We start from the raw sequence: 26,933 nt of genomic DNA on the forward strand, positions 1-26,933 counted from the left end.
TTAAAAATTTTAAATAAATTTAAATATTTTTTTTCCTTTTTCACGAATCATGTTTGTGTATTTTACCTATGCCTTTCATTTCTTATGGTGTATATGTATTTCCCAGGTTTGCAATTTTTTTTTTTCATTTTACATTGTATTCTTCACTTTTCATGTAAAATTCTTCATTTTGAGTGCATATACAAAGTATCAGACATTCTAAAGATCATGTGATTATTTATCTATAAACTCCTCTGCCTAGGAGTTCCTCTATTACTATTTTATTTATTTATTTTTTTAAGCCAACCTTCCTATTTTTATTTTTTTTATTTTATTTTTAAACTTTACAATATTGTATTGGTTTTGCCAAATATTGAAATGAATCTGCCACAGGTTTTACAAAAGTGAGTTTACACTATGGAGAAGTTGAGAGTCCTCACTCACTCCACTATCTTTACTTTTCCCATCTTTTTATGTGATCAGAATTAGTGGGAAGACTATTAAATCATCACATATATTCCAAGTGCTTTGTGCTAACAGCACATCCTCTCAGCAAACACAGAAAATTAGGCTTTGTACATTATATAGGAATTTTGAGGGATCTCACAGATTTACTACAAACAAACAAGCCACATCAATTTAGGATTTCTTTGAAATTGCCTTTCAAATGCATAGTTTCTCTTACAGATTTTGAATTCCTTATTCTGATTTAGTTTCCATTTGTTCATCATTGCATAAAGCTAACACATTTCAAGTTTTTTTCCTTGGTTGTTTGTTTCAGCTGAAACATCCAGTATTTATTTGGTTATTATTTTTATTTCCTGAGTTACATGTGCTTCAGTCACAACACACTGTACTTTATCAAATTCCTAGGTCTTTAATATTACATCTGCTAAAAATTAGGGGAGCTTCCCAGGTGGCGCTAATGGTAAAGAACCCATGGACAGAGAAGCCTGGAGGGTTGTTTCCTATTTATTTTCACTCCTAGAATAGTTGGTTAATTCTAAGGATTAAATTTTTATTTCCCATTTAAAAACACAAAATGTTAATTTCTAGCATATAGCAGAATCAAGAATCATATTTATTCAACTTTATTTTCTAATGGTACATTTTTAAAAATCAAGGTATCATTGGGGAATTGTTGTTGTTTAGTTGCTAAGTCATATCCAACTCTTTGCAACTCCATGGACTGTAGCCTGCCAGGCTCCTCTGTCCATGAGATTTTCCAGGCAAGGATACTGGAGTGGGTTGTCATGTCCTACTCCAGGGTATCTTCCTGATTCAGGGACTGAACTCGTGTCTCCTGAATAGGCAAGTGTATTCTTTACCACTAAGCTACCAGGGAAGCCCATCACTGGGGTATATTTATTTAACAGTAAGAAAGTCTGTGAACACAAATAATCTCTAAACTTAATGCAATTTTTTTTCAAAATCACATTTTTAATAGTAAGTGGGGTATAAAATATCCATAGAATGTAAATTACTTTGAAACAGTTTGATGATTAATAACCACAGTTTCAGTTCAGTTCAGTCGCTCAGTCATGTCCAACTCTTTGCGACCCCATGAATTGCAGCATGTCTGGCCTCCCTGTCCATCACCAACTCCCAGAGTTCACCAAAACTCATGTGCATCGAGTCAGTAATGCCATCCAGCCATCTCATCCTCTGTCGTCCCTTCTCCTCCTGACCCCAATTCCTCCTAGCATCAGGATCTTTTCCAGTGAGTCAACTCTTCACATGAGGTGGCCGAAGTATTGGAGTTTCAGCTTTAGCATCAGTCCTTCCAAAGAAATCCCAGGGCTGATCTCCTTTAGAATGGACTGGTTGGATTTCCTTGCAGTCCAGGGGACTCTCAAGAGACTTCTCCAACACCACAGTTTAAAAGCATCAATTCTTCGGTGCTCAGCTTTCTTCATAGTCCAACTTTCGCATCCATACATGACCACTGGAAAAACCATAGCCTTGACTAGATGGACCTTTATTGGCAAAGTAATGTCTCTGCTTTTGAATATGCTATCTAGGTTGGTCATAACTTTCCTTCCAAGGAGTAAGCGTCTTTTAATTTCATGGCTGCAATCACCATCTGCGGTGATTTTGGAGCCCCCCAAAAGTAATAAAAGCAGCATTTGTCTCTTTTTGAATTGTTATCCAAAATATAGTCCAATTGAGGACAGTACTATTTTGTTAGCAACAGCTTACCAATAATTAATAATTATTGATAATTGTTATGATCAATATCATCAGCATCATCCTTACTGCCTGCTGTGTGCCAGGAACTGAGACAAACACTGGGCATCCAAAGGTAACAAACGGACTGGTTCAAAATTGGGAAAGGAGTATAACAAGGCTGTATATTGTCACTGCTTGTTTAACATATATGCAGAATGCTGTTGTGCTGTGGTTAGTCGCTCAGTCATGTCTGACTCTGTGACAACATGGACTGCAGCCCGCTAAGCTCCTCTATTCACAGGGATTCTCCAGACAAGAATACTGAAGTAGGTTTCCATGCCCTCCCCCAAGGGAATCCTCCCAACCCAGGTATCAAACCCAGCTTTGCAGGTGAATTCTTTACCATCTGAGCCACCAGAGAATCCCAAGAATAGTGGAGTGGGTAAGTCTATCCCTTCTCTAGGGGATCTTCCTGACCCAGGAATTGAATGGGGTCTCCTAAATTGCAGGTGGATTCTTTACAAGCTGAGATACCAGGGAAATACTACATGCAGAGTACTTCATGCAAAATGCTGGGATGGATGAATCACAACCTGGAATCAAGAGTGCCATGAGAAATATAAACAACCTCAGATATACAGATAATACCACTCTAATGGTAAAAAGGGAAGATGAATTAAAGAGTCTCTTGATAAAGGTGAAAGAAGAAAGTGAAATAGCTGGCTTAAAACTCAACATTAAAAAAACCGAAGATCATGGTATCCCGTGCTATCACTTCATGGCAAATAGATGGGTAAAAAGTAGAAACAGTGACAAATTTTATTTTCTTGGGCTTCAAAATCACTGCAGAGGGTAACTATGCAGCCATGAAATTAAAAGCCACTTGCTCCTTGAAAGAAAAGCTATGACAAACCTGCTTTTGCTGCTAAGTCACTTCAGTCGTGTCCGACTCTGTGTGACCCCATAGAAGGCAGCCCACCAGGCTCCCCCGTCCCTGGCATTCTCAAGGAAAGAACATTGGAGTGGGTTGCCATTTCCTTCTCCAATGCATAGAAGTAAAAAGTGAAAGTAAAGTCGTTCAGTCATGTCTGACTCTTAGTGACTCCATGGACAGCAGCCCACCAGGCTCCTTCATCCATGGGATTTTTTCGAGGCAAGAGTACTAGAGTGGGGTGCCATTGCCTTCTCCATGACAAACCTAGTTTAACAGCATATTAAAAAACAGAGACATCACTTTGCTGACACATGTCTGTATAGTTGAAGTTATGGTTTTTACAGTAGTCATGTATGAATGTGAGTGTTGGACCATAAAGAAGGCTGAGTACCAAAGAATTGATGCTTCTGAATTGTGGTGCTAGAGAAAACTCTTGAGAGTTCCTTGGAGAGCAGAGTCCAAACCAGCCAATCCTACAGTAAATCAGCCCTGAATACACATTGGAAGGACTGATGCTGAAGCAGAAGCTTCAATACTTTGTCTACTTGATGAGAAGAGTCTACTCATTGGAAAAGACTCTGATATTGGGAATGAAAGGGGGAAACAGAGGAGGAGATGATTGGATGGCATCACTGTATCAATGGACATGGGTTTCAGCAAACTCTGAGAGATAGTGAAGGATAGGGAAGTCTGGTGTGCTGCAGTCTATGGGTCAGAAAGAGTTGGACATGACTTAACAACGGAACATCAACAAAAATAAACACTGAATTATTTTTTCCCCACTCCCATGAAAATTTATGGTTGAATCTTAACTCCTAATTAGGAGGTATTAGGAGGTAATATCTTTGATGGAGGGGTTGATTAGGTGATGGGGTACACCTTCATGAATGAGATTAGTGCCCTTATAAAAGAGACCCAAAGCAATCCCTCACCCCTTCTACTACATGAGGCTATATTTTGAAGGCTGCAGTAAAGAAGCTGGCCCGGACTAGATATGATCTTAGACTTCTCTGCCTCCAGAACTTGTGAAAAATAAAAATTATTTTAAATAAGCTAGTCAGTTTACAGATTTTTCATAGATATCAGTGTAAACTAAGGAAAATGTTGAACTAAAAATAAGTTTGACACACTCTAACTTCTAGAAAAGCAGTAATTGTACTTAAAATTATTTAGCATTTACAACTGGAAAAAATGCATAGTAATCACCTTGTACATACTCCTTCATCATAAGACAGCAAATGTAATTTCAAGAAAGGTTAAACAGAATAAGTAAGGTCATACTGCCAGGAAATGGTGAGTTGGAAACAGAAGGTTGTCAAATATATTTGTGAAGATATTCCCCCTATATGCCTGTCTGTGCTCATGCTCAGCTGTGTCTGATTCTTTACAACCCCATGGACTGTAGCCTGTCAGGCTCCTCTGCCCATGGGATTTTCCCGGCAAGAATACTGGAGTAGGTTGCCATTTCTTCCTCCAGGGATTCTTTTTGACCCAGGGATCTAACCTGAGTGTCCTGCTTTGCAGGTAGATTCTTTGCCCACTAAGCCACCAAGGAAGCCCCCTACACCTAAGTGAAATCATTTATTTGCTAAGTATTTGCAATTTTTTTCCTAATAATGTTTGAGAAAAGCAAGATATACGAAATGAATTTCTGACAATTGTTAGTAGGGCACCACAGAAATGCAAACTTACTAATTGTTTAAGTAGTTTTAAATTTTAAATGATAACACATAAATGCCTCACTATCCATCTCCATCAAGTAACATGAAATACCATTTTATCATTCAAATATGCTCACTGTTAGAGATCAGTAAAATGTATTTGCTTATCAAAATTATATAATAAATTTCAAAGTACTGTTTATAGAAATGATGGCCATCAAGACAAATGAATGCATTATAAATATCCATATTTAGACCTTCTGTCTATCTTCTTCACCATATGTCACTCAATTAATTGCTAATATCATCCTTGTTATGCATCATCTCATCTGTATCATCATTCCATGAAACTAAGAAGGCATCAAAAACTACCAAAGAAAAACACCTGCTATATATGTTTCTGGTTGATAAATTTCAGCAGGCTCTTTCTGGTTTGCTCTTGGGCAAAACTTTCTAATTGCTTTTGCATAACAGGAAGTCTTCTAGCAGGGCAAACTTCTCTTGTTACAATCAGCACACTACTATCTTTTTAAATCGTTTATTATAAGTAATTAAATCTTCCCACAATATTTATTCAAAATGTTTACTTAGCAACTATCACCTGTACAAAATATGGGCATGATGGTCACTATGCTAAACATTGTGAAGAAAAATAATATATGAGTAGGAACTTGTAATATCTGTAAAAGAATTTTGAAAACTATAAGAATCACACCTTAATAAATATTGATTAATGAGGGTCATAGCTCCGAGGTTTGGCCAGCAATTATCTATAATATAAACTGTATAATAATTTTTATTTTGTATATGAAGATAATTATTATGATTCTTCATTATGATTCTTCTATTTAATAAAGGCAGCATATAAATAGACAACATTAGAAACTTTTCATGACAACAGACAAAATAGATCTATTGAAAATTCAAGCACTTTAGAAGTGTCAATCATTTTGTTCTTTCTTTTTTTTTTTTTTTTGAAGTGGTTTTTGGATGAAGGAGTAAGTCTACTGTCAATGAAATTATCGGAAACCACTACCAAAAAGAATATTTTTAAATGTTAAGTTGTGTGGTAAAGACAGTAAATGTGAAATACTGTTAAAGAGGTGGGCATAATGGATAAATGAAATAGAAAAGATTTTTTTCAGGAGATGAAAGATGAATAAGACTGAAAACTGGGCAGATATAGTTAATAGGTAGGCTTTCATCTAGGAAGTCAGACATACAAAAACTAGAGCTGTGAATCTGTTCATTATTGAGAGGCGGATATATACCTTTGGTAAGCATTAAAGAAACAGTTGGTTTGGTGGTTTTAGTTGCTAAGTCATGTCCAAGTCTTGCGACATCATGGACTATATAGCCTGCCAGTCTCCTCTGCCCATGGGATTCCCCAGGCAAGAATACTTGAATGGGTTGCCACTCCCAGGGGATCTTTCCAACCCAGGAATCAAACCTGGGTCTCCTGCATTGCAGGCAGATTCTTTACAGCCAACTCTGCAACCCCTTGGACTGTAGCATGCCAGGCTTCTGTGTCCTCCACTATTTCTCAGAGCCTGCTCAAATTAATGTCCATTGAGTCAGTGATGCTATCTAATCATCTGCTCCCACACCATCACCTCCTCTTTTTGCCTTCAATCTTTCCCAGCATTAGGGTCTTTTCCAATGAGTCAGCTCTTCTTATCAGGTAGCCAAAATATGAGAGTTTCAGCATCAGACCTTCCAACATATATTTATGGTTGATTTCCTTTAGGATGAACTGGCTTGATCTCCTTGCTGTCCAAGGGACTCTCGAATAGTCTTCAATGCCACAGTTCAAAAGCATCAATTCTTTGGCACTCAGCCTTCTTTATGGTCCAAACTCATATCCCTACATGACTACTGGAAAAACCATAGCTTTTATTTATATGGACCTTTGTTGGCAAAGTGAGGTCTCTGCTTGTTAATATACTGTCTAGGTTTGTCATAGCTTTTCTTCCAAGGAGCAAATGTCTTTTAATTTAATGGCCGCAGTCACCATCCACAGTGATCTGGAAGCTCAAGAAAATAAAATTTGTCACCATTTCCACTTTTCCCCATCTACTTACCATGAAGTGATGGGACCAGATGCCATAATCTTTTTTTTAATGTTGAGTGTCAAGCCAGATTTTCACTCTCCTCTTTCACCCTCATCAAGCAGCTCTTCAGTTCCTCTTCACTTTCTGCCATTACAGCAGTATCATCTGCATATTTGAGGTTGCTGATATTTCTCTTGGCAAACTTGATTTCAGCTTGTCATTCCTCCAGCCTGGCATCTTGGGTGATGTCCTCTGCACAGAACTTAATAAAGAATAAAAGTATAACAGCCTTGTCATGCTCCTTTCCTAATTTTGAACCAGTCCGTTGTTCATGTCTGGTTCTAATTGTTGCTTCTTAACCTGTACAGATTTCTCATGAGGCAGGTAAGGTGTCTGGTACTCCCATCGCTTTGAGAATATTCCTCAGTTTGTTGTGATCCACACAGGTAAAAGATTCAGGGTAATCAATGAAGCAGATAGTAGATGCTTGTTTTCTGGAATCTTCTTGCTATCTCTATTATAGAACAAATGTTGGCAGTTTAATCGCTGGTTCCTCTGCCTCATTGAAACCCAGCTTGTACATCTGGATGGTCTTAGTTCACGTACTACCAAAGCCTATCTTGAAGGATTTTAAGCATAATTTTCCTAGCACATGAAATGAGTGTAACTGTATGGTAGTTAGAACATTCTTTGGTATCATCCTTCTTGGGACTGGAATGGAAATTGATCTTTTCCAGTCCTGTGGCCACTGTTGAGTTTCCCAAATTTGCTGACATATTGACTGCAGCTCTTTATTAGCATCATTTTTTAGGATTTTAAATAGCTCAGCTGGAATTCCATCACCTACACTAGCTTTGTTGGTAGTAATGTTTCCCAAGGCCCACTTCCCTTCATACTCCAGGATGTCTGGCTCTAGGAAAGCGACCACACCATTGTGGTTATCCAGGTCACTAAAACCTTTTTTGTATAATTCTCTTGTATATTCTTTTCACCTCTTCTTAATCTCTTCCGCTTCTGTTTGGTCATTAATGTTCCCATCCTTTATCACACCCAAACTTGCATGAAATGTTCCCTTGGTATCTCCAGTTTTCTTGAAGAGATCGCTAGTCTTTCCCATTCTATTGCTTTCCTCTATTTCTTTGTATTATTCATTTCAGAAGCCCTTCTCATTTTTTCTTGCTATTCTCTGGAACTCTGCATTCAGTTGGGTATATCTTTTCTTTTCTCCTTTGCCTTTTGCTTGTCTTCTTTCCCCAGCTATTTGTAAAGCCTCCTAAGAAAACCACTTCTTATTTTTCTTTTCCTCTGGGATGGTTTTGGTCACTGCCTCCTATACATTGTTAAAAACCTGTTCATAGTTCTTCAGGCCTCTCTCCACCAGATTTAATCCCTTGAATCTATTCAGCACCTCCACTGCATAATCATAAAGATATTGATTTAAGTTATACCTGAATGGTCTAGTGGTTTGCCCTACTTTCTTCAATTTAAGGCTGAATTTTACGGTAAGGAGCTCATAATCTGAGCCACAGTCTGCTTCCGCTCTTGTTTTTGCTGACTCTATAGAACTCCATTTTCAGCTGCATAGAACATAAGCCATATGATTTCAGTATTTACTATCTGGTGATGTCCATGTGTAGAGTCATCTCTTGTGTTCTTGGAAAATTGTATTTGCTATGACAAGCATGTTCTCTTGACAAAACTCTGTTAGCCTCTGCCCTGCTTTGTACTCCAAGGCCAAACCTGCCTATTATTCTAGGTATCTTTTGACTTTTCAAGGGCTTTTCTGGTGGTGCCATTGGTAAAGAATCTGCCTGTCAGTGAAGAAGATGCAAGAGACACGGGTTCAAACCCTGGATCGGGAACTTTTGCATTCTAATCCCTTTTGATGAAAAGGGCATTTTTTAAATTATTTTTTATTGAGGGTGTTGTAGGTCTTCACAGAACCATTCAACATCAGCTTCCCTGGCATCAGTGGTTGAGGCACAGACACAGATTACTGTGATATTGAATGATTTTCCTTGGAAACCAAGATCAATCTGTTGTTTTTGAGTTTATACCCAAGTATTGCTTTTCAGATTCTTTTGTTGACTATGAGTGTTACTCCATTTCTTCTAAACAATTCTTGCCCAAAGTTCAGTTCAGTTCAGTCACTCAGTCGTGTCTGATTATTTGTGACCCCATGAATCACAGCACGCCAGGCCTCCCGGTCCATCACTAACTCCCGGAGTTCACTCAAACTCATGCCCGGTGATGCCATTCACCCATCTCATCCTCTGTCGTCCCCTTCTCCTCCTGCCCCCAATCACTCCCAGCATCAGAGTCTTTTCCAATGAGTAAACTCTTCATATGAGGTGGCCAAAGTATTGGAGTTTCAGCCTCAGCATCAGTCCTTCTAATGAAAACCCAGGACTGATCTCCATTAGGATGGACTGGTTGGAGCTGCCTGCAGTCCAAGGGACTCTCAAGAGTCATCTTCAACCTCACAGTTCAAAAGCATCAACTCTTTAGTGCTCAGCTTTCTTCACAGTCCAACGTTCACATCCATACATGACCACAGGAAAAACCATAGCCTTGACTAGATGGACCTTTGTTGGCAAAGTAATATCTTTGCTTTTCAATATGTTATCTAGGTTGGTCATAACTTTCCTTTCAAGCAGTAAGCGTCTTTTAAATTCATGGCTGCAATCACCATCTGCAGTGATTTTGGAGCCCAGAAAAATAAAGTCTGACACTGTTTCCACTGTTTCCCCATCTATTTCCCATGAAGTGATGGGACCAGATGCCATGATCTTCGTTTTCTGAATGTTGAGCTTTAAGCTAACTTTTTCACTCTCCTCTTTCACTTTCATCAAGCGGCTTTTTAGTTCCTCTTCACTTTCTGCCATAAGGGTGGTGTCATCTGCATATCTGAGGTTATTGATATTTCTCCCGGCAATCTTGATTCCAGCTTGTGCTTCTTCCAGCCCAGCATTTCTTATGATGTAATCTGCATATAAGTTAAATAAGCAGGGTGACAATATACAGCCTTGACATACTCCTTTTCCTTCTTGGAACCAGTCTGTTGTTCCATGTCCAGTTCTAACTGTTGCTTCCTGATCTGCATATAGGTTTCTCAAGAGGCAGGTCAGATGGTCTGGTATTCCCAGATTTTCAGATTTTCCACAGTTTATTATGATCCATACAGTCAAGGCTTTGGAATAGTCAATAAAGCAGAAATAGATGTTTTTATGGAACTCTCTTGCTTTTTCAATGATCCATCAGATGTTGGCAATTTGATCTCTGGTTCCTCTGCCTTTTCTAAAACCAGCTTGGACATCTGGAAGTTCACAGTTCATGTATTGCTGAAGCCTGGCTTGGAGAATTTTGAGCATTATTTTACTAGCGTGTGAGATGAGTGCAATTGTGCAGTAGTTTGAGCATTCTTTGGCATTGCCTTTCTTTGGGATTGGAATGAAAACTGACCTTTTCCAGTCCTGTAGCCACTGCTGAGTTTTCCAAATTTGCTGGCATATTGAGTGCAGCACTTTCACAGCATCATCTTTCAGGATTTGAAATAGCTCAATTGGAATTCCATCACCTCCACTAGCTTTGTTCGTAGTTTTGCTTTCTAAGGCCCACTTGACTTCACATTTCAGGACGTCTGGCTCTAAGTGAGTGATCACACCATCATGCTTATCTGGGTCGTGAAGCTCTTTTTTGTACAGGTCTTCTGTGTATTCTTGCCACCTCTTCTTAATATCTTCTGCTTCTGTTAGATCCATACCATTTCTGTTCTTTATCGAGCCCATCTTTGCAGGAAATGTTCCCTTGGTATCTCTAATTTTCCTGAAGAGATCTCTAGTCTTTCCCATTCTGTTGTTTTCCCCTATTTCTTTGCATTGATCACTGAGGAAGGCTTTCTTATCTCTCCCTGCTATTCTTTGGAACTCTGCATTCAGATGCTTATATCTTTCCTTTTCTCCTTTGCTTTTCACTTCTCTTCTTTTCACAGCTATTTGTAAGGCCTCCTCAGACAGCCATTTTGCTTTTTTGCATTTCTTTTCCATGGGGATGGTCTTGATCTCTGTCTCCTGTACAATATCAGGAACCTCTGTCCATGGTTCATCAGGCACTCTGTCTATCAGATCTAGTCCCTTAAATCTTTTTCTCACTTCCACGTAGATAAATGATCATCTGAATTAAATTCACCCATTCCTGTCCATTTTAGCTTACTGATTCCTAAGATGTCGATATTTAATCTTGTTATCTGCTTGACCATGTCCAATTCACCTTGACTCATGGATCTAACATTGTAGGTTTCTATACAATATTGTTTTTAATGGCATCAGACACATCCAAAACTGAGTGCCATTTCTGCTTTGGCCCAGCCTCTTCATTGTTTCTAGAGCTATTAGTCACCCCTCCTTCCTTCATCAGTAGCATAGTGAACATCTGATCTGGGACAGGGGGCTCCTCTTCCAGTATTATATCTTTTGCCTTTTCATCTTGTTCATGGGGTTCCCCAGACAAGAGTACTGAAGTGCATTGCCATTTTAGCCTCCACTGGACCAAATTCTGTCAGAACTCTTCACTATGATCTGTCCATCATGGACGGCCCTGCATGGCTTCACTCATGGCTTCACTGAGTTATGCAGGCCGTTTTGCCATGACAAGGCTGTGATCCATGAAGGGGACAACTATCAGTACCTCTATCATTTGAGACTTGCGTTTCATTCAGCGCATGCACTAAATGCTTTCATATAGTTTACCTCATTTTATACTCATACAAATTCTCAATTTCCTGTGAAGTAGACACTGATTTACTATAATGCTCCTTTTACAGACAATAAATCTGGTAATTATAAAGAAGGCAGATTACTTAAGTAGAAGGTCAGGGATTTAAACTGGCATAGTGTGATACCTGAATTCATATTCTTGATTATTTCATTTCAATGGTTTGTAGTATGCAGTTAAGAAATAGCATGCGGCCTTTGAACATTCTTCATGTATAACAAAAGTAAGTTTTGGAAGGGATTAGAATGCCAGCAATATGTATGATAAATTGTAGTCAAAATTAAAAAACATGAGATAGATGTAGTAATGGAATTATGGAACAGTGACAGTGGTAGTAGAGGTTTAATGGTTCTTTCAGAGATACTTCAGATAATGTGAAGGTGAAAAAGAAGTCACTCAGTTGTGTCTGACTCTTTGCAACCCCATGGACTGTAGCCCACCAGGCTCCTCCATCCATGGGATTCTCCAGGCAAGACTACTGGGGTGGGTTGCCATTTCCTTCTCCAGAGGATCTTCCGGACCCAGGGATCAAACCCGGGTCTCCAGCATTGTAGGCAGATGCTTTATCATCTGAGCCAATACTTCAGATAAGGAGTGACTAAATAAATTAGATTCACAGACCCAATTCCAGTGTGTCTTGGGGGTGGAGCTTCCCCCACAACACAAGGCATGGAGACACCAGCCAGGTGTATTACAAGTCAACATAATTCTGACACTATCTTGGAGATAGTATCAGATTCTACAGGTTAATATTCAGTCTAGAAGATTGTCCCCAACTCCCCAGCACCCCTCCACTTCAGATGCCGTTCTCAAGCCACATTGTTGCCTATGCTACTACCAATCAGCTACAAACTGAAAATTCCCACAACCTTCTTCTTGGACTTCAGATACCAATCACCAGATACCAATCACCAGACCATGTCTGTTACCTATACTTCTAATTGACTGGCTATAAGTCAGAGATTTCCAAGATCATCCTATTTTGGGGTTTGATTAATTTGCTACAGCAGCTCACAGAACTCAGAGAAATATTTTACTTACTAGATTACTAATTTATTATGAAAAGAAGTAACTCAGGAATGGCTAGACAAAATAAATGCACAAGGCAAGGCTTGGGAATGGTGTTTGAAACATTCACATCATCTCCAGGTATATTACTCTCCTCAAATCTCCAAGTGTTTACCAACTTAGAAGTTCTCTGAACCCTGTTCTTTTGTGGTTTTATGGAGGCTTCATTACATATACATGATTAATTAAATCACTGGCTATACATGACTGGTTTAATCTTCAGCCCCTCTCTTCTTCTTAGAGGTCAAGGGGTGAGACTATATGTTGAAATAGAAAATAATCACACGTTCTGCCCTTATGGTATTTCCTTGTTTTCAACGCCTGACAATCTCCAAACATGGAAATAATCCTCCTTTCATCTGAATTTTGCAGAGGATTTTACCTCTCTTGTACACAAAACAGTCTATTATGTATTAGTTTTGTGTTTATACCTTGCAAATCAATACAAAATAATAAAAAAATTTACATACCTTGTATCTCATGTACTGTTTAATATGACATGCCTACATTCTATATACCTACATACCTACATTCATTAATGCTTGTGGAATCCAAAATAAATTAATCAGTATGTTAATAAGTGAATAAACAAATAACTGGATGATTGATTGAATAAAGAAATTAAAAGGTGACTCTGGTTTTTACTCTACTTTTAAAAATATTTTCCCTCCCCCTACTTTTGGCTTTCTTTTCTAATCTTGTCTTAATCACCTTTTCCATTACTCTCAAGAATAGATGTATACCTGTGGCGGATTCATTTTGATATTTGGCAAAACTAATACAATTATGTAAAGTTTAAAAATAAAATAAAATTGAAGAACAAAAAAAAAAAAAAGATTAACAGAAAAAAAAAAAAAGAATAGCCCACACCATTGTGACTTAACAGATAAAAAAAAAAAAAAATCATTATTTGGGGCAAGCCAAATAAATATTGACTGAAAATTAGTCAAAAAAGTTTTTCCCAATCTATCAAGATTAACGCTCTTAACTGTTTCCTAGGTAACATTGCCAATTCTCAAATGATGTTTCTTTGAACAACATGAAAGTCTAAAATAAATTTTCTATATATGTTCCATTCACCACATAAATCTTATTTGCATAAGCTCTTGCTTTTGGGTATCTATTGCATTTCCAACAAAGGAAAATTATTTCCATAACAGTAAATTGTCAAATATCTCATATACATATTCCATTTAGGGAATAAAAATTAGTGTCTGAGGTTGTGTAAAATATATTAATATTAATTTCTGAATTGTCCTTTTTCTTTTGATTCATAATTTGCAGTTTGTGTAAATTTAAGTCCCTTTAAAAGCACAATTTCTTAATTGCTCAACCATGCAATACATAGACAGCAGCTATATTAATGACTTCTCAAAGGTGCAGTGCACTGATACTGTTATTTATGCTGCTATCTGGGAAAAAGCGTATTTATTCTGTCCAAGCACCCATGAGACTTGAAAACTGTTCTTCATTCAGACTCACAGTGAATAGTCATTTTAAAACTTTAATTACTATTTCAGCATGTTTCCTGCATTACCGTTTCAACACTACAGCTAGTGACTTCTACCAGCAAATTTTTTTTTCAATAAACCATACACACATGTGCCCTGCATGCAATGAGTAAAGTTGTGTATAAATGATTAATATCTGTAGGAAATTTAATATTAAGATGAAATACTAATAATAAATGAATTTTGAACACACAAATAATACCTTCCAACAATGACTGATGACTACTGAGTGAAAATATATATGTATCGCTCTCTTTCTTTCTCTCTCTCTCTCTATATATATGTACACACACAGATGTTTGTGCATGTATATTTACATGTATATAAATATATCAATCATGTATCTTAGAACCAAAGAAAATATGCACGCATTAATATTCAAGAAACATTTCTTGAGATTTAAGTCAATACAGAACTGTTCTTTCTACTACAGGGTTTGTAAAAGGTAACAAAATAATATAATACTAGTTTTGCCTTTGAACAATTTACCATCATAATAAATATGAATCATTATTCTTATTGAAGTGAGAGTCTGGAATGAAAAAGATGGTTTATAGTATCAGTCTCACTCTAGGTAAACCTTAAATTCCATGATCTGGCTACAATTTCTGTTTCTATGTGAGACTTTGTTCCTGCATTAATCTTTTTCTTTACTCTGTCCTCTACTTTCCCATTCTTTCTTTTCATAAAAGAAATGCACACATCTAATTTATGTAAAACTGGATGTGTGGACACCACTACCTTGAAACCTCAATTTTCATTTTTGTCCCTTATAACTATATCTTGAGTGGAGAATATCATAAGAAATCAACTTTAAACAGCTAACTGTTCTTTCACTGTCGTGACATTGGTGAGAGTAATTACCACAATATGTATTTATTCAGTGTCCACTTTATAAAAAGCAAAGCAAGATATTTCATATCTCAAAGCCAAGAATAAGTTTGATTTTGTGGTGTCATTGTTATATTTCATAGACAGTGGCTTTCATGTAAACTTTACATTTTTTTATATTTCTTTAGCAGCTGTCATATTTAACATGTAAGCCATTCTTAATTTTTTTCTTAAAACTTAAAAGCTTTTGTACAACAAAGGAAAACATAAACAAAACAAAAAGACAACCTATACATGGGAGAAAACATCTGCAAACAATGCAACCAGCAACAGATTAATATCCAAAATATGCAAACAGTTCATATAGCTCAATATCAAAAAGACAAACAACCCAACCAAAACATGGGCAGAAGATCTAAAAAGACATTTCACCAAAGAAGACATACAGATAACCAGCAGGCACATGAAAAATGCCCAACATCACTAATTATTAGAGAAATTCAAGTCAAAACTTCAGTAGTGTATTACCTCATACCAGTCAGAACAGCCATCATCTAAAAGTCTATAAATAATAAATGCTGGAGAGAGTGTGGAGGAAAGAACCCCCACTACGCTGCTGGTGACAATGTAAATTGCCATAGCCACTATGGAGAACAGTAGGGCGCTTCCTTCAAAGGCATAAAAATAGAGTTGCCATATGATCCTAAAATCCTAGTTCTGGGCATCTATCTGGAGAAAAAAGAATTTTAACATGCATCCCAAAGTTCATAACAGGACTATTTACAATAGTCAGGACATGGAAGCAACCTAAGTGTCTACTGACAGATGAAAGGATAAAGGAATGTGATACATACATACAATGGAATATTGCTCAGCCATAAAAAAGAATGAAATAATGTCATTTGCAGCAACATAGATGAACTAAGAGATCATCTTACTAAGTTAAGAAAATCAGACAAACACCATATTCCACATTTAAATGTGGAATCTAAAAAACAGACACAGATTAACTTATTTAGAAAACAGCAATAGACTCACAGACAGAAAGCAAACAAATATAATTATCAAAATGGGTCTGGGGAGAAAGATAAATTAGGAGTTGGGATTAAAATATATATACTACTGTATATAAAATAGATAACCAACAATGACCTACTGTATAGAACAGGGATTATACTCAATATCTTGTAACATTGTATAATGAAAGACAATGTAAAAAAATAATAGATATATATATATGTATAACTGTACACTTTATTGTACACCTTAAACTAACACAGCATTGTAAAACAACTATATTTCAATAATTTTTTTAATGTTTTTTACCAACTTGTACAAATAAGCTTTTGTTTAGGATCATGTAACTTCCCTTAGGATCATATTTTATCTTATTTTCTCATTATCTCTGTTTCACATTATTATTCAATAATAATAATTAAATACTATTTCATTATCTCTCAAATAATATTTTTAATGTTATTTCACTATATGGAATTTTGTAAGCCTTTGATAATGAGAAAGATAAGGAATAAACAAATAAATAAAATTACTTGAACCCAAGAAAAATCTAGGCTGTCTCTTCTTCTTACTTTGGGTTATCATTGCCAAGGGAATAGAATATAACTATTTGCTTCCATTTTACTATTTTCTATTCCCTCTTTAGTGATCTGAAATTGGACTTCTCTCCACAAACTATGATATCATTCTTAAAGACTCTGTCATTTTCCAAACATTTGAGCTTGGGAGAGTGACTGGATATCTCTGTGTCTCACAACACTCATTTCTAAAATGGAGATAATAATGCTTACTCCATTGGTTTGTTTAGAGGATTTAAATGAGTCAGAGTATATGCAGTGGTTAGCACAGTGCCTGATGCATAGTAAGTGCCTAAAAAATTAAGCCTATGATGAAATTGCCTATATAATTTCACTATTCAGTTTTTTTATACTTACTAAGAGCATGACTTTTTTTTTTTTTTTTTTACTATCATAGACTTTAGTCTCATAGTCTCATCATCTTTAACTTCTTATCGCTTTCTCCTTCCATATCCAGGTAGTTGTCAAATACTTTGTCTTTTTCTTCTTACAACAGGTCTCAAATCTATCTTTTCTCTAGTCACCAGAATCTGTCTGAGAGGACTCTAGAGGGTGGGGCAACTGAGTGAAACTGTTCCCTCAGGGAGAGGAAGTGCTAATGGAACTTTGAGTACTAAGACACTGAAATATGCAGAGATGCCATTATTAAAAATTACAACAGCAACAAACAAGCAACAAGAGCACCAGTAAGCCAGAATCAGGTGTTCATTTTCAAATGTAGCTAAATAAAGTTTAGAATAAAAGGGCTTCATTTAATTTTATGAAAATAATTCTTATCTGCAGTTACTGGTAATATGAAAAGCCAGAGAACTCAGTGATTTGTCTTAGTTTAAATTAACTAATCATAGAACAAGTGTTCCACCTCCACTGCCACTGACATCACGACTACTGTACATTTAAGCAATTAAAATGGCAAAGCATACAAATTAAGGTGCAATTATTGTTTAAAATTCCATATCTACATTAATGCCTCTACAGGGTGTTATAATTTTTAAAAAGGCAAAAAGTTATCATTGCCTGTATTACATATTTTAATGTTCCAATTTGTTACCATATGATTATTAGACTGCAAACTGCTTGGGATTGACATAGTAGTTTGCCTATTACATATTTTTAATAATATTGTCAAATATATGAGCTAAATGTTTCCTGCATTACAATTCAGTTTCAATTGAAATTTATACTCAATGGAATGAATTCACACTATTAAAATGTGTTAGGAAAGCATTTTTATTTTAAAGACTCTTCCTTACCTTTACATACAGGCCTGTGATCACTCCAAGCAGCAAAAACTTCAGCTATCCGTTGGCAGGTGATGCTCTTAGCACCCTGTAGGACATAATCTTCATCACAAGAGAACTGCACAGTTGATCCAAGGCTAAAATAGAGCAAAGGATTAAAAAAACAGTATTAGAAGCATATAACATAACAGTTAGGTTCCAGTTCTACTGGCAATATTGAGTAGGTGAAAAATGTCCCACAGTGACAAAACATATTCTTTGGGGGAACCAAAATATGAAAATATAACTTGTACAAATATATAACAAAAATCATAAATATGAGTCTACTGTAAATCAACAACATGCTGATATTGGTAGGAACTGTAGAAAGCTCTCATCAAGTTTAATTATCTTATTATTAGTTGTAGAAGCCAAAGCTAAACTGACTAAATTTCCCATCTTAAGTAGGTGGTAAATGTGAAGCAAAGAGTAGACTTCTAAACTTGAATTACAATGCTTGTGTTCATACCACGTGACAGTACTTCTTTAGCAGATATTTACATAGGTATTTACGTGCACAGGTATTTGTCCATCCATGGATGTGTGTATATGTTTTTGTTTTTTTTTTTTATTAAATAAACTGATCATGTATTTTCCCCCTAAAATCCTTAAACAGCAACTTACCAGTGGGAAAAAATAACAAATTATATTTTCTTAAAATGGCTTAAATTCCTTCCAGCAATAAGTCACTGGCAGCTTCTCCACCTCATCTCTAACACAATGCCACATGTCATCAGCACCTGTAGCAGCTGACAGTTTTTGCACATGCCATGCTGTTTTCTGTCTGCACCCTCTGTGCCTGGAAACCATTATCTGTACCCTCTCTCCCAGGCAGTGCCTGAACAGCTCCTGTTCAACTTCCTGAGCTTATCATGCAGGGGGATTTCGTGATCACATTTGTGTTGCTAAAAGAGATCTCTGGAACAGTGTGTAGGGCAGTTTAAAAGGAAGATTAATCAGAGAAAGGTAGGCCAGTAGAATCATAATTCAAGTAATTTAGGTCAAGGGTTGGCAACGGTGTCCATCCTGCAGGCTAAACCTGGTCCACTGGCTATATATATATATATACATACACACACATATATACATGTATATACATATATATACACACATAAATATATACACACATAAATATATACACTGTATGTATGTATATATATGTATATGTATGTGTATATATGTATGTATATAAATATATGTAAATGTATATGTAAATATATTTGTGATATTTGTAAATATATATATTTGTAATAATAAATATATAATAAAATATATATGTGTATATATGTATATGGTATATATTATATATACATATATGTGTGTGTATATATATAGTTCATATAAAGTGAAACATTTATCTTTAATACACATGCAGATTTATCAAAAATGTCCAAGTCCAGAGATATTGTATCCCTATAATTGGAGAAAACTATCCTTGGGTAGGGCTTCCCAGATGGTGCTAGTGGTAAAGAACTTGCCTGCCAATGAAGGAGACATAAGAAATGTGGGTTAGATCCCTGGGTTGGGAGGATCCCCTGGAGGAGGGCATGCAACCCACTCTGGTATTTTTGCCTGGAGAACCCCATGGACAGAGGAGCCTGGCAGGCTACATACCATAGGGTCGCAAAGAGTCAGACACAACTGAAGCAACCTAGTTCGCATGCATTGGTTAAAATTCTCTGTCATGGCTACTTAAATTGCTTATAATTCTGGAGAAGGAAATGGCAGTTATGTACTCAACTCTTATATATGACACATTTATTGTATTCCAGGGACAAAAAAGAATGTAATGTGATCAAAAAAGAATGTAATGTGATTACAGTACACAAATTAAGAGGACATGGGTATGAAATGAAGTTAAGGAAGAAAAAAAAGAGACTGAGGGCAGATCATTTATAAATCAGTACATCATAGTAAGAGTTGTAACTTTTACTCTGGGAGAATGGAGGAGTAGTTATAGGACTATGAACCAAAGGAATGGCATTATGACATTTAATGTTTTAAAGTGACCAAATTATCTCTGGTTGAAGAATAAATGTTAAGAAGAAAAAGGCAGAAGTAGGAATTTGATTACAGCATGTTGGAGTAATCATGGTTCTCAGGGAGATGATACGGTGTGATCTATACTAGGGAGGTTCAATTAAGTTCAGTTCAGTCGCTCTGTCATGTTTGACTCTTTGTGACGCCATGAACTGCAGCATGCCAGGCCTCCCTGTCCATCACCAACTCCCAGAGTTTACACAAACTCATGTCCACTGAGCCGGTGATGCCATCCAACTGTCGTCACCTTCTCTTCCCACCTTCAATCTTATCCCAGCATCAGGGTATTCTCAAATGAGTCAGTTCTTTGCATCAGGTGGCCAAAGCACTGGAGTGTCAGTTTCAGCATCTGTCCTTCCAATGAATATTCTGGACTGATTTCCTTTAGGATGTACCAGTTGGATCTCCTTGCAGGCCAAGGGACTCTCTAGAGTCTTCTCCAACCCACAGTCCCAAAGCATCAATTTTTCAGCGCTCAGCTTTCTTTATAGTTCAACTTTCACATCCATACATCACTACTGGAAAAACCATAGCTTTGACTAGATGGACTTTGTTGGCAAAATAATGTCCCTGCTTTTTAATATGTTGTTTAGGTTGGTCTAGGAGCAGTGGCTGCACAGGCGCAGGAGGGCCTAGAGGAGCTACTCTACATTCAAAGTCAGGAGGGATGGCAGAGAGGAGATATCCCTTGTTCAAGATGAGGAGCAGCGGCTGCGCTTTGCTGGAGCAGCCATGAAGAGATACCCCATGTCCAAGGTAAGAGAAACCCAAGAAAGACAGTAGGTGTGGCAAGAGGGCATCAGAGGGCAGACAAACTGAAACCATAATCACAGAAAACTAGTCAATCTAATCACACTAGGACAACAGCCTTGTCTAAGTCAATGAAACTAAGCCACGTCATGTGGGGCCACCCAAGACGGGCAGGTCATGGTGGACAGGAATGTGGTCCACTGGACAAGGGAATGGCAAACCACTTCAGTATTCTTGCCTTGAGAACCCCATGAACAGTATGAAAAGGCAAAATGATAGGATACTGAATGAGGAACTACCCAGGTCAGTAGGTACCCAATATGCTACTGGAGATCACTGGAGAAATAACTCCAGAAAGAATGAAGGGATGGAACCAAAGAAAAAACAATTCCCAGTTATGGATGTGACTGGTGATAGAAGCAAGGTCCAGTGCTGTAAAGAACAACACTGCATCAGTTCAGTTCAGTTCAGTCGTTCAGTTGTGTTCGACTCTTTGCGACCCCAAGAATCGCAGCTTGCCAGGCCTCCCTGTCCATCACCAACTCCCAGAGGTCACTCAGACTCATGTCCATCGAGTAAGTGATGCCATCCAACCATCTCATCCTCTGTTATCCCCTTCTCCTCCTGCCCCCAATCCCTCCCAGCATCAGAGTCATTTCCAATGAGTCAACTCTACGCATCAGGTGGTCAAAGTTCTGGAGTTTCAGCTTTAGCATCATTCCTTCCAAAGAAATCCCAGTGCTGATCTCCTTCAGAATGGACTGGTTGGATCTCCTTGCAGTCAAAGGGACTCTCAAGAGTCTTCTCCAACACCACAGTTCAAAAGCATCAATTCTTCGGTGCTCAGCCTTCTTCACAGCCCCACTCTCACATCCATACATGACCACTGGAAAAACCATAGCCTTGACTAGACGGACCTTTGCTGGCAAAGTATTGTCTCTACTTTTGAATATGCTATCTAGGGTGGTAATAACTTTCCTTCCAAGGAGTAAGCGTCTTTTAATTTCATGGCTGCAATCACCATCTGCAGTGATTTTGGAGCCCCGCAAAATAAAGTCTGATACTGTTTCCACTGTTTCCCCAACTATTTCCCATGAAGTGATGGGACCAGATGCCATGATCTTAGTTTTCTGAATGTTGAGATTTAAGCCAACTTTTTCACTCTCCTCTCTCACTTTCATCAAGAGGCTTTTGAGTTCCTCTTCACTTTCTGCCATAAGGGTGGTGTCATCTGCATATCTGAGGTTATTGATATTTCTCCCGGCAATCTTGATGCCAGCTTGTGCTTCTTCCAGCCCAGCGTTTCTCATGATGTACTCTGCATAGAAGTTAAATAAGCAGGGTGACGACATACAGCCTTGATGTACTCCTTGTCCTATTTGGAACCAGTCTGTTTTTCCATGTCCAGTTCTAACTGTTGCTTCCTGACCTGCATACAGATTTCTCAAGATGCAGGTCAGGTGGTCTGGTATTCCCATCTCTTTCAGAATTTGCCACAGTTTATTGTGATCCACACAGTCAAAGGCTTTGGCATAGACAATAAAGCAGAAATAGATGTTTTTCTGGAACTCTCTTGCTTTTTCCATGATCCAGCGGATGTTGGCAATTTGATCTCTGGTTCTTCTGCCTTTTCTAAAACCAGCTTGAATATCAGGAAGTTCACAGTTCATGTATTGCTGAAGCCTGGCTTGCAGAATTTTGAGCATTGTTTACTAGCATGTGAGATGAGTGAAACTGTGTGGTAGTTTGAGCATTCTTTGGCATAGCCTTTCTTTGGGATTGGAATGAAGACTGACCTTTTCCAGTCCTGTGGCCACTGCTGAGTTTTCCAAATTTGCTGGCATATTGAGTGTAGCACTTTCACAGCATCATCTTTCAGGATTTGAAATAGCTCAATTGGAATTCCATCACCTCCACTAGTTTTGTTCATAGAGATGCTTTCTAAGGCCCACATACGAACCTGGAATGTTAGGTCCATGAATCAAGGCAAATTGGAAGTGATCAAACAGGAGATGGCGAGAGTGAACGTCAACATTCTAAGAATCAGCGAAGTAAAATGGACTGGAATGGATGATATTAACTCATATGACCATTATTTCTACTACAGTGGGTAGGAATCCCTTAGAAGAAATTAAGTAGCCATCATGGTCGAAAAAAGAGTCCAAAATGCAGTACTTGGATGCAATCTCAAAAACGACAGAATGATCTCTGTTCATTTCCAAGGCAAGCCTATCAATATCACAGTAATCCAAGTCTATGCCCCAACCAGTAACACTGAAGAAGCTGAAGTTGAATGCTTCTATGAAGACCTACAAGACCTTTTAGAACTAACACCCAAAAAAGATGTCCTTTTCATTATAGGGGACTGGAATGCAAAAGTAGGAAGTCAAGAAACACCTGGGGTAACAGGCAAATTTGGCCTTGAAATATGGAATGAAGCAGGGCAAAGGCTAATAGAGATTTGGTAAGAGAACACACTGGTCATTGCAAACACCCTCTTCCAACAACACAAGAGAAGAAGACACTACACATGGACATCACCAGATGGTCAACACCAAAATCAGGTTGATTATATTCTTTGCAGCCAAAGATGGAGAAGCTCTATACAGTCAGCAAAAACAAGACCGGGAGCTGACTGTGGCTCAGATCATGAACTCCTTATTGCCAAATTCAAACTGAAATTGAAGAAAGTAAGGAAAACCACTAGACCATTCAGGTATGACCTAAATCAAATCCCTTATGATTATACAGTGGAAATGAGAAATAGTTTTAAGGGACTAGATCTGATAGATAGAGTGCCTGATGAACCATGGACTGAGGTTTGTGACACTGTACAGGATACAGGGATCAAGACCATCCCCATGAAAAAGAAATGCAAAAAAGCAAAATGGCTGTCTGGGGAGGCTTTACAAATAGCCATGAAAAGAAAAGAAGCTTACAAAAAGCAAAGGAGAAAAGGAAAAATATACCCATTTGAATGCAGAGTTCCAAAGAATAGCAAGGAGAGATAAGAAAGCCTTCCTCAGCAATCAATGCAAATAAATAGAGGAAAACAACAGAATGGGAAAGATTAGAGATCTATTCAGGAAAATTAGAGATACCAAGGGAACATTTGATGCAAAGATGGGCTCAATAAAGGACAGAAATAGTATGGACCTAACAGAAGCAGAAGATATTAAGAAGAGGTGGCAAGAATACACAGAAGACCTGTACAAAAAAGATCTTCACGACCCAGATAATCACGATGGTGTGATCACTCACTTAGAGCCAGACATCCTGGAATGTGAAGTTAAGTGGGCCTTAAAGCATCACTATGAACAAAGCTAGTGGAGGTGATGGAATTCCAGTTGAGCTATTTCAAATCCTGAAAGATGATGCTATGAAAGTGCTACACTCAATATGCCAGCAAATTTGGAAAACTCAGCAGTGGCCACAGGACTGGAAAAGGTCAGTCTTCATTCCAATCCCAAAGAAAGGCTATGCCAAAGAATGCTCAGACTACCTCACAATTGCACTCATCTCACACGCTAGTAAAGTAATGCTCAAAATTCTGCAAGCCAGGCTTCAGAGATACATGAACTGTGAACTTCCTGATGTTCAAGCTGGTTTTAGAAAAGGCAGAGGAACCAGAGATCAAATTGCCAACATCCGCTGGATCATGGAAAAAGCAAGAGAGTTCCAGAAAAACATCTATTTCTGCTTTATTGTCTATGCCAAAGCCTTTGACTGTGTGGATCACAATAAACTGTGGGAAATTCTGAAAGAGATGGGAATACCAGACCACCTGACCTGCCTTCTGAGAAACCTGTATGCAGGTCAGGAAGCAACAGTTAGAACTGGACATGGAACAACAGACTGGTTCCAAATAGGAAAAGGAGTACGTCAAGGCTGTATGTCGTCACCCTGCTTATTTAACTTCTATGCAGATATATCATGAGAAACGCTGGGCTGGAAGGAGCACAAGCTGGCATCAAGATTGCCGGAAGAAATATCAATAACCTCAGATATGCAGATGACACCACCCTTATGGCAGAAAGTGAAGAGGAACTCAAAAGCCTCTTAATGAAAGTGAGAGAGGAGAGTGAAAAAGTTGGCTTAAATCTCAACATTCAGAAAACTAAGATCATGGCATCTGGTCCCATCACTTCATGGGAAATAGATGGGGAAACAGTGGAAACAGTATCAGACTTTATTTTGCGGGGCTCCAAAATCACTGCAGATGGTGATTGCAGCCATGAAATTAAAAGACGCTTACTCCCTGAAAGGAAATTTATTACCAACCTAGATAGCATATTGAAAAGCAGAGGCATTACTTTGCCAATAAAGGTCCATCTAGTGAAGGCTATGGTTTTTCCAGTGGTCATGTATGGATGTGAGAGTTGGATTATGAAGAAAGCTGAGCGCCTAAGAATTGATGCTTTTGAACTGTGGTGTTGGAGAAGACTCTTGAGAGTCCCTTTGACTGCAAGGAGATCCAACCAGTCCATTCTGAAGGAGATCAGCCCTAGGTGTTCTTTGGAAGGAATGATGCTAAAGCTGAAACTCCAGTACTTTGGCCACCTGATGTGAAGAGTTGACTCATTGTAAAAGACTCTGATGCTGGGAGGGATTGGGGGCAGGAGGAAAAGAGGATGACATAGAATGAGATGGCTGGATGGCATCACCGACTCTATGGACGTGAGTTTGAGTTATCTTCGGGAGTTGGTGATAGACAGAGAGGCCTGGTGTGCTGTGTACATGGGGTCGCAAAGAGTCGGACACTTAGAGACTGAACTGAACTGAACTGAACTGAGGTTGGTCATAACTTTTCTTCCAAGGAGCAAGCTTGTTTTAATTTCATGGCTGCAGTCACTATCTGCAATGTACCAGTTAGAAACTAACGATGGTAAAACATTAAGAAAGAGATCTTAGTACAAGATCTGGCTCACAGAAGTCTGGCCCCCAGAAATTAATAAACTAAATTAATAAACTAAATTAAAGATTATATCAAGGGCACTGTATTTGTCACAGATGATTATAATATTCTAGTTTTTCCCGGCTGTTCTTACTAAAAACAATATATTGCATCTTGTTTAAGTAACAGGTGTTTTAGCTTGTTTCTTTTGACTATAGAAAACTATAAAGACAATTTGCTATAATAAACACTTAAGTGCTTTGTTGCTATACCTATTCCAAACACTGGCAGTGATTGTCTCTGAAGTTTTTACCGTACCCCTCACCAGAGATTAACTTTTCCATTTTTTTTCCTCCAATTAATACACTGGGGGAGGTAGTTTAGAGTTGACATTAACAGTTTAAACTGCAGATCTTTCAAATCCTAACTCTTCCCTTTTCCAGCTTTACGTCTTTGAGAAAATAACAATCTCTCTAAGCCTCAGCTTCCTTATCTGTCATGGTAATGATATGAAATATTATTTGTAAAGTATATAATGGCAAACACATTTGGGATACTCAATTGTATTTCTCAATCACAGAAATAGTTGTGAAAGCCATTAATTTCTTCCCCAGTTTTGAAAAAAAGACTCTTCTTTGGGCATCTGCAAGCACCTTCATTAGGATCATAGCTATACTTTAACATATTCTAAAACAAAAATATAAAAGTAAAAAACAATGCAGAGAAAGCAGAAGTTAATAAAATAAGCAGTCTCTTTAGCAGAATCCAAGGGCAATAACATCCAGAAAATGGGTAGCTCTAACAAATACATTTTTATTTTATGAACTGCTTTAACATTTGAGTTGAAATTAAAGAAAGTGTTTCATTAAAAATATTTATGTCAAGGGAAACAGTAAAAGAATACAAGCTCTGTAATTTTCACTGCAATTTCTTTGTCACTAATGAACAGACATCTGTTCTGCGAGGTTGAATAAAACATTACAGTTTAGTAGGTTACATAATCTGATAGAACATTTTGAAATAAATGATTGAATACATCTTCAGTCTGAAAATAGCAAATCATAAAGCATGTGATATACAAAAGCATAGTTTGAAAAACAATCGTTGACCTAGCCTATGTGTAAATACTACCATATTTAAAAAAAAATAATACTTATTATTGCAAAAACATTAAAACCTCAAAGCTTTCAGGAAAAGAAGATATGAGAGTTTTCAAAATATATAAATGTTTCCTGTAAATCAAATAGCTAATATAATTTCATACAAATAGAAAAATATGAACAACTAAAGAGATAAGGAAGAACAAATGATGGTGTCTGAGTCAAAGAAGAGGATTTAAGAAATAAGAAGCAGAGGATCTTGAGAGAATAACATAAACAGTGAATTTGTAACTAAAT

General features: G+C 37.6%; 1 protein-coding gene across 2 annotated transcripts in view; it reads right to left on the reverse strand.

The window, feature by feature from the left end:
* Nucleotides 1–26,933, reverse strand: part of CSMD3 (CUB and Sushi multiple domains 3) — a 1,458,322-nt gene that overhangs the window by 804,565 nt on the left and 626,824 nt on the right. For both annotated transcript variants that reach the window (XM_044928635.1, XM_025265188.2), the window contains one exon: nucleotides 17,826–17,950. In XM_044928635.1, the coding sequence (XP_044784570.1) occupies nucleotides 17,826–17,950 (125 nt within the window). The remainder of the gene's footprint in view (nucleotides 1–17,825; nucleotides 17,951–26,933) is intronic.

Source organism: Bubalus bubalis, chromosome 15 (assembly GCF_019923935.1).
Source record: "Bubalus bubalis isolate 160015118507 breed Murrah chromosome 15, NDDB_SH_1, whole genome shotgun sequence".
NCBI classification, from domain to species: domain Eukaryota; kingdom Metazoa; phylum Chordata; class Mammalia; order Artiodactyla; family Bovidae; genus Bubalus; species Bubalus bubalis.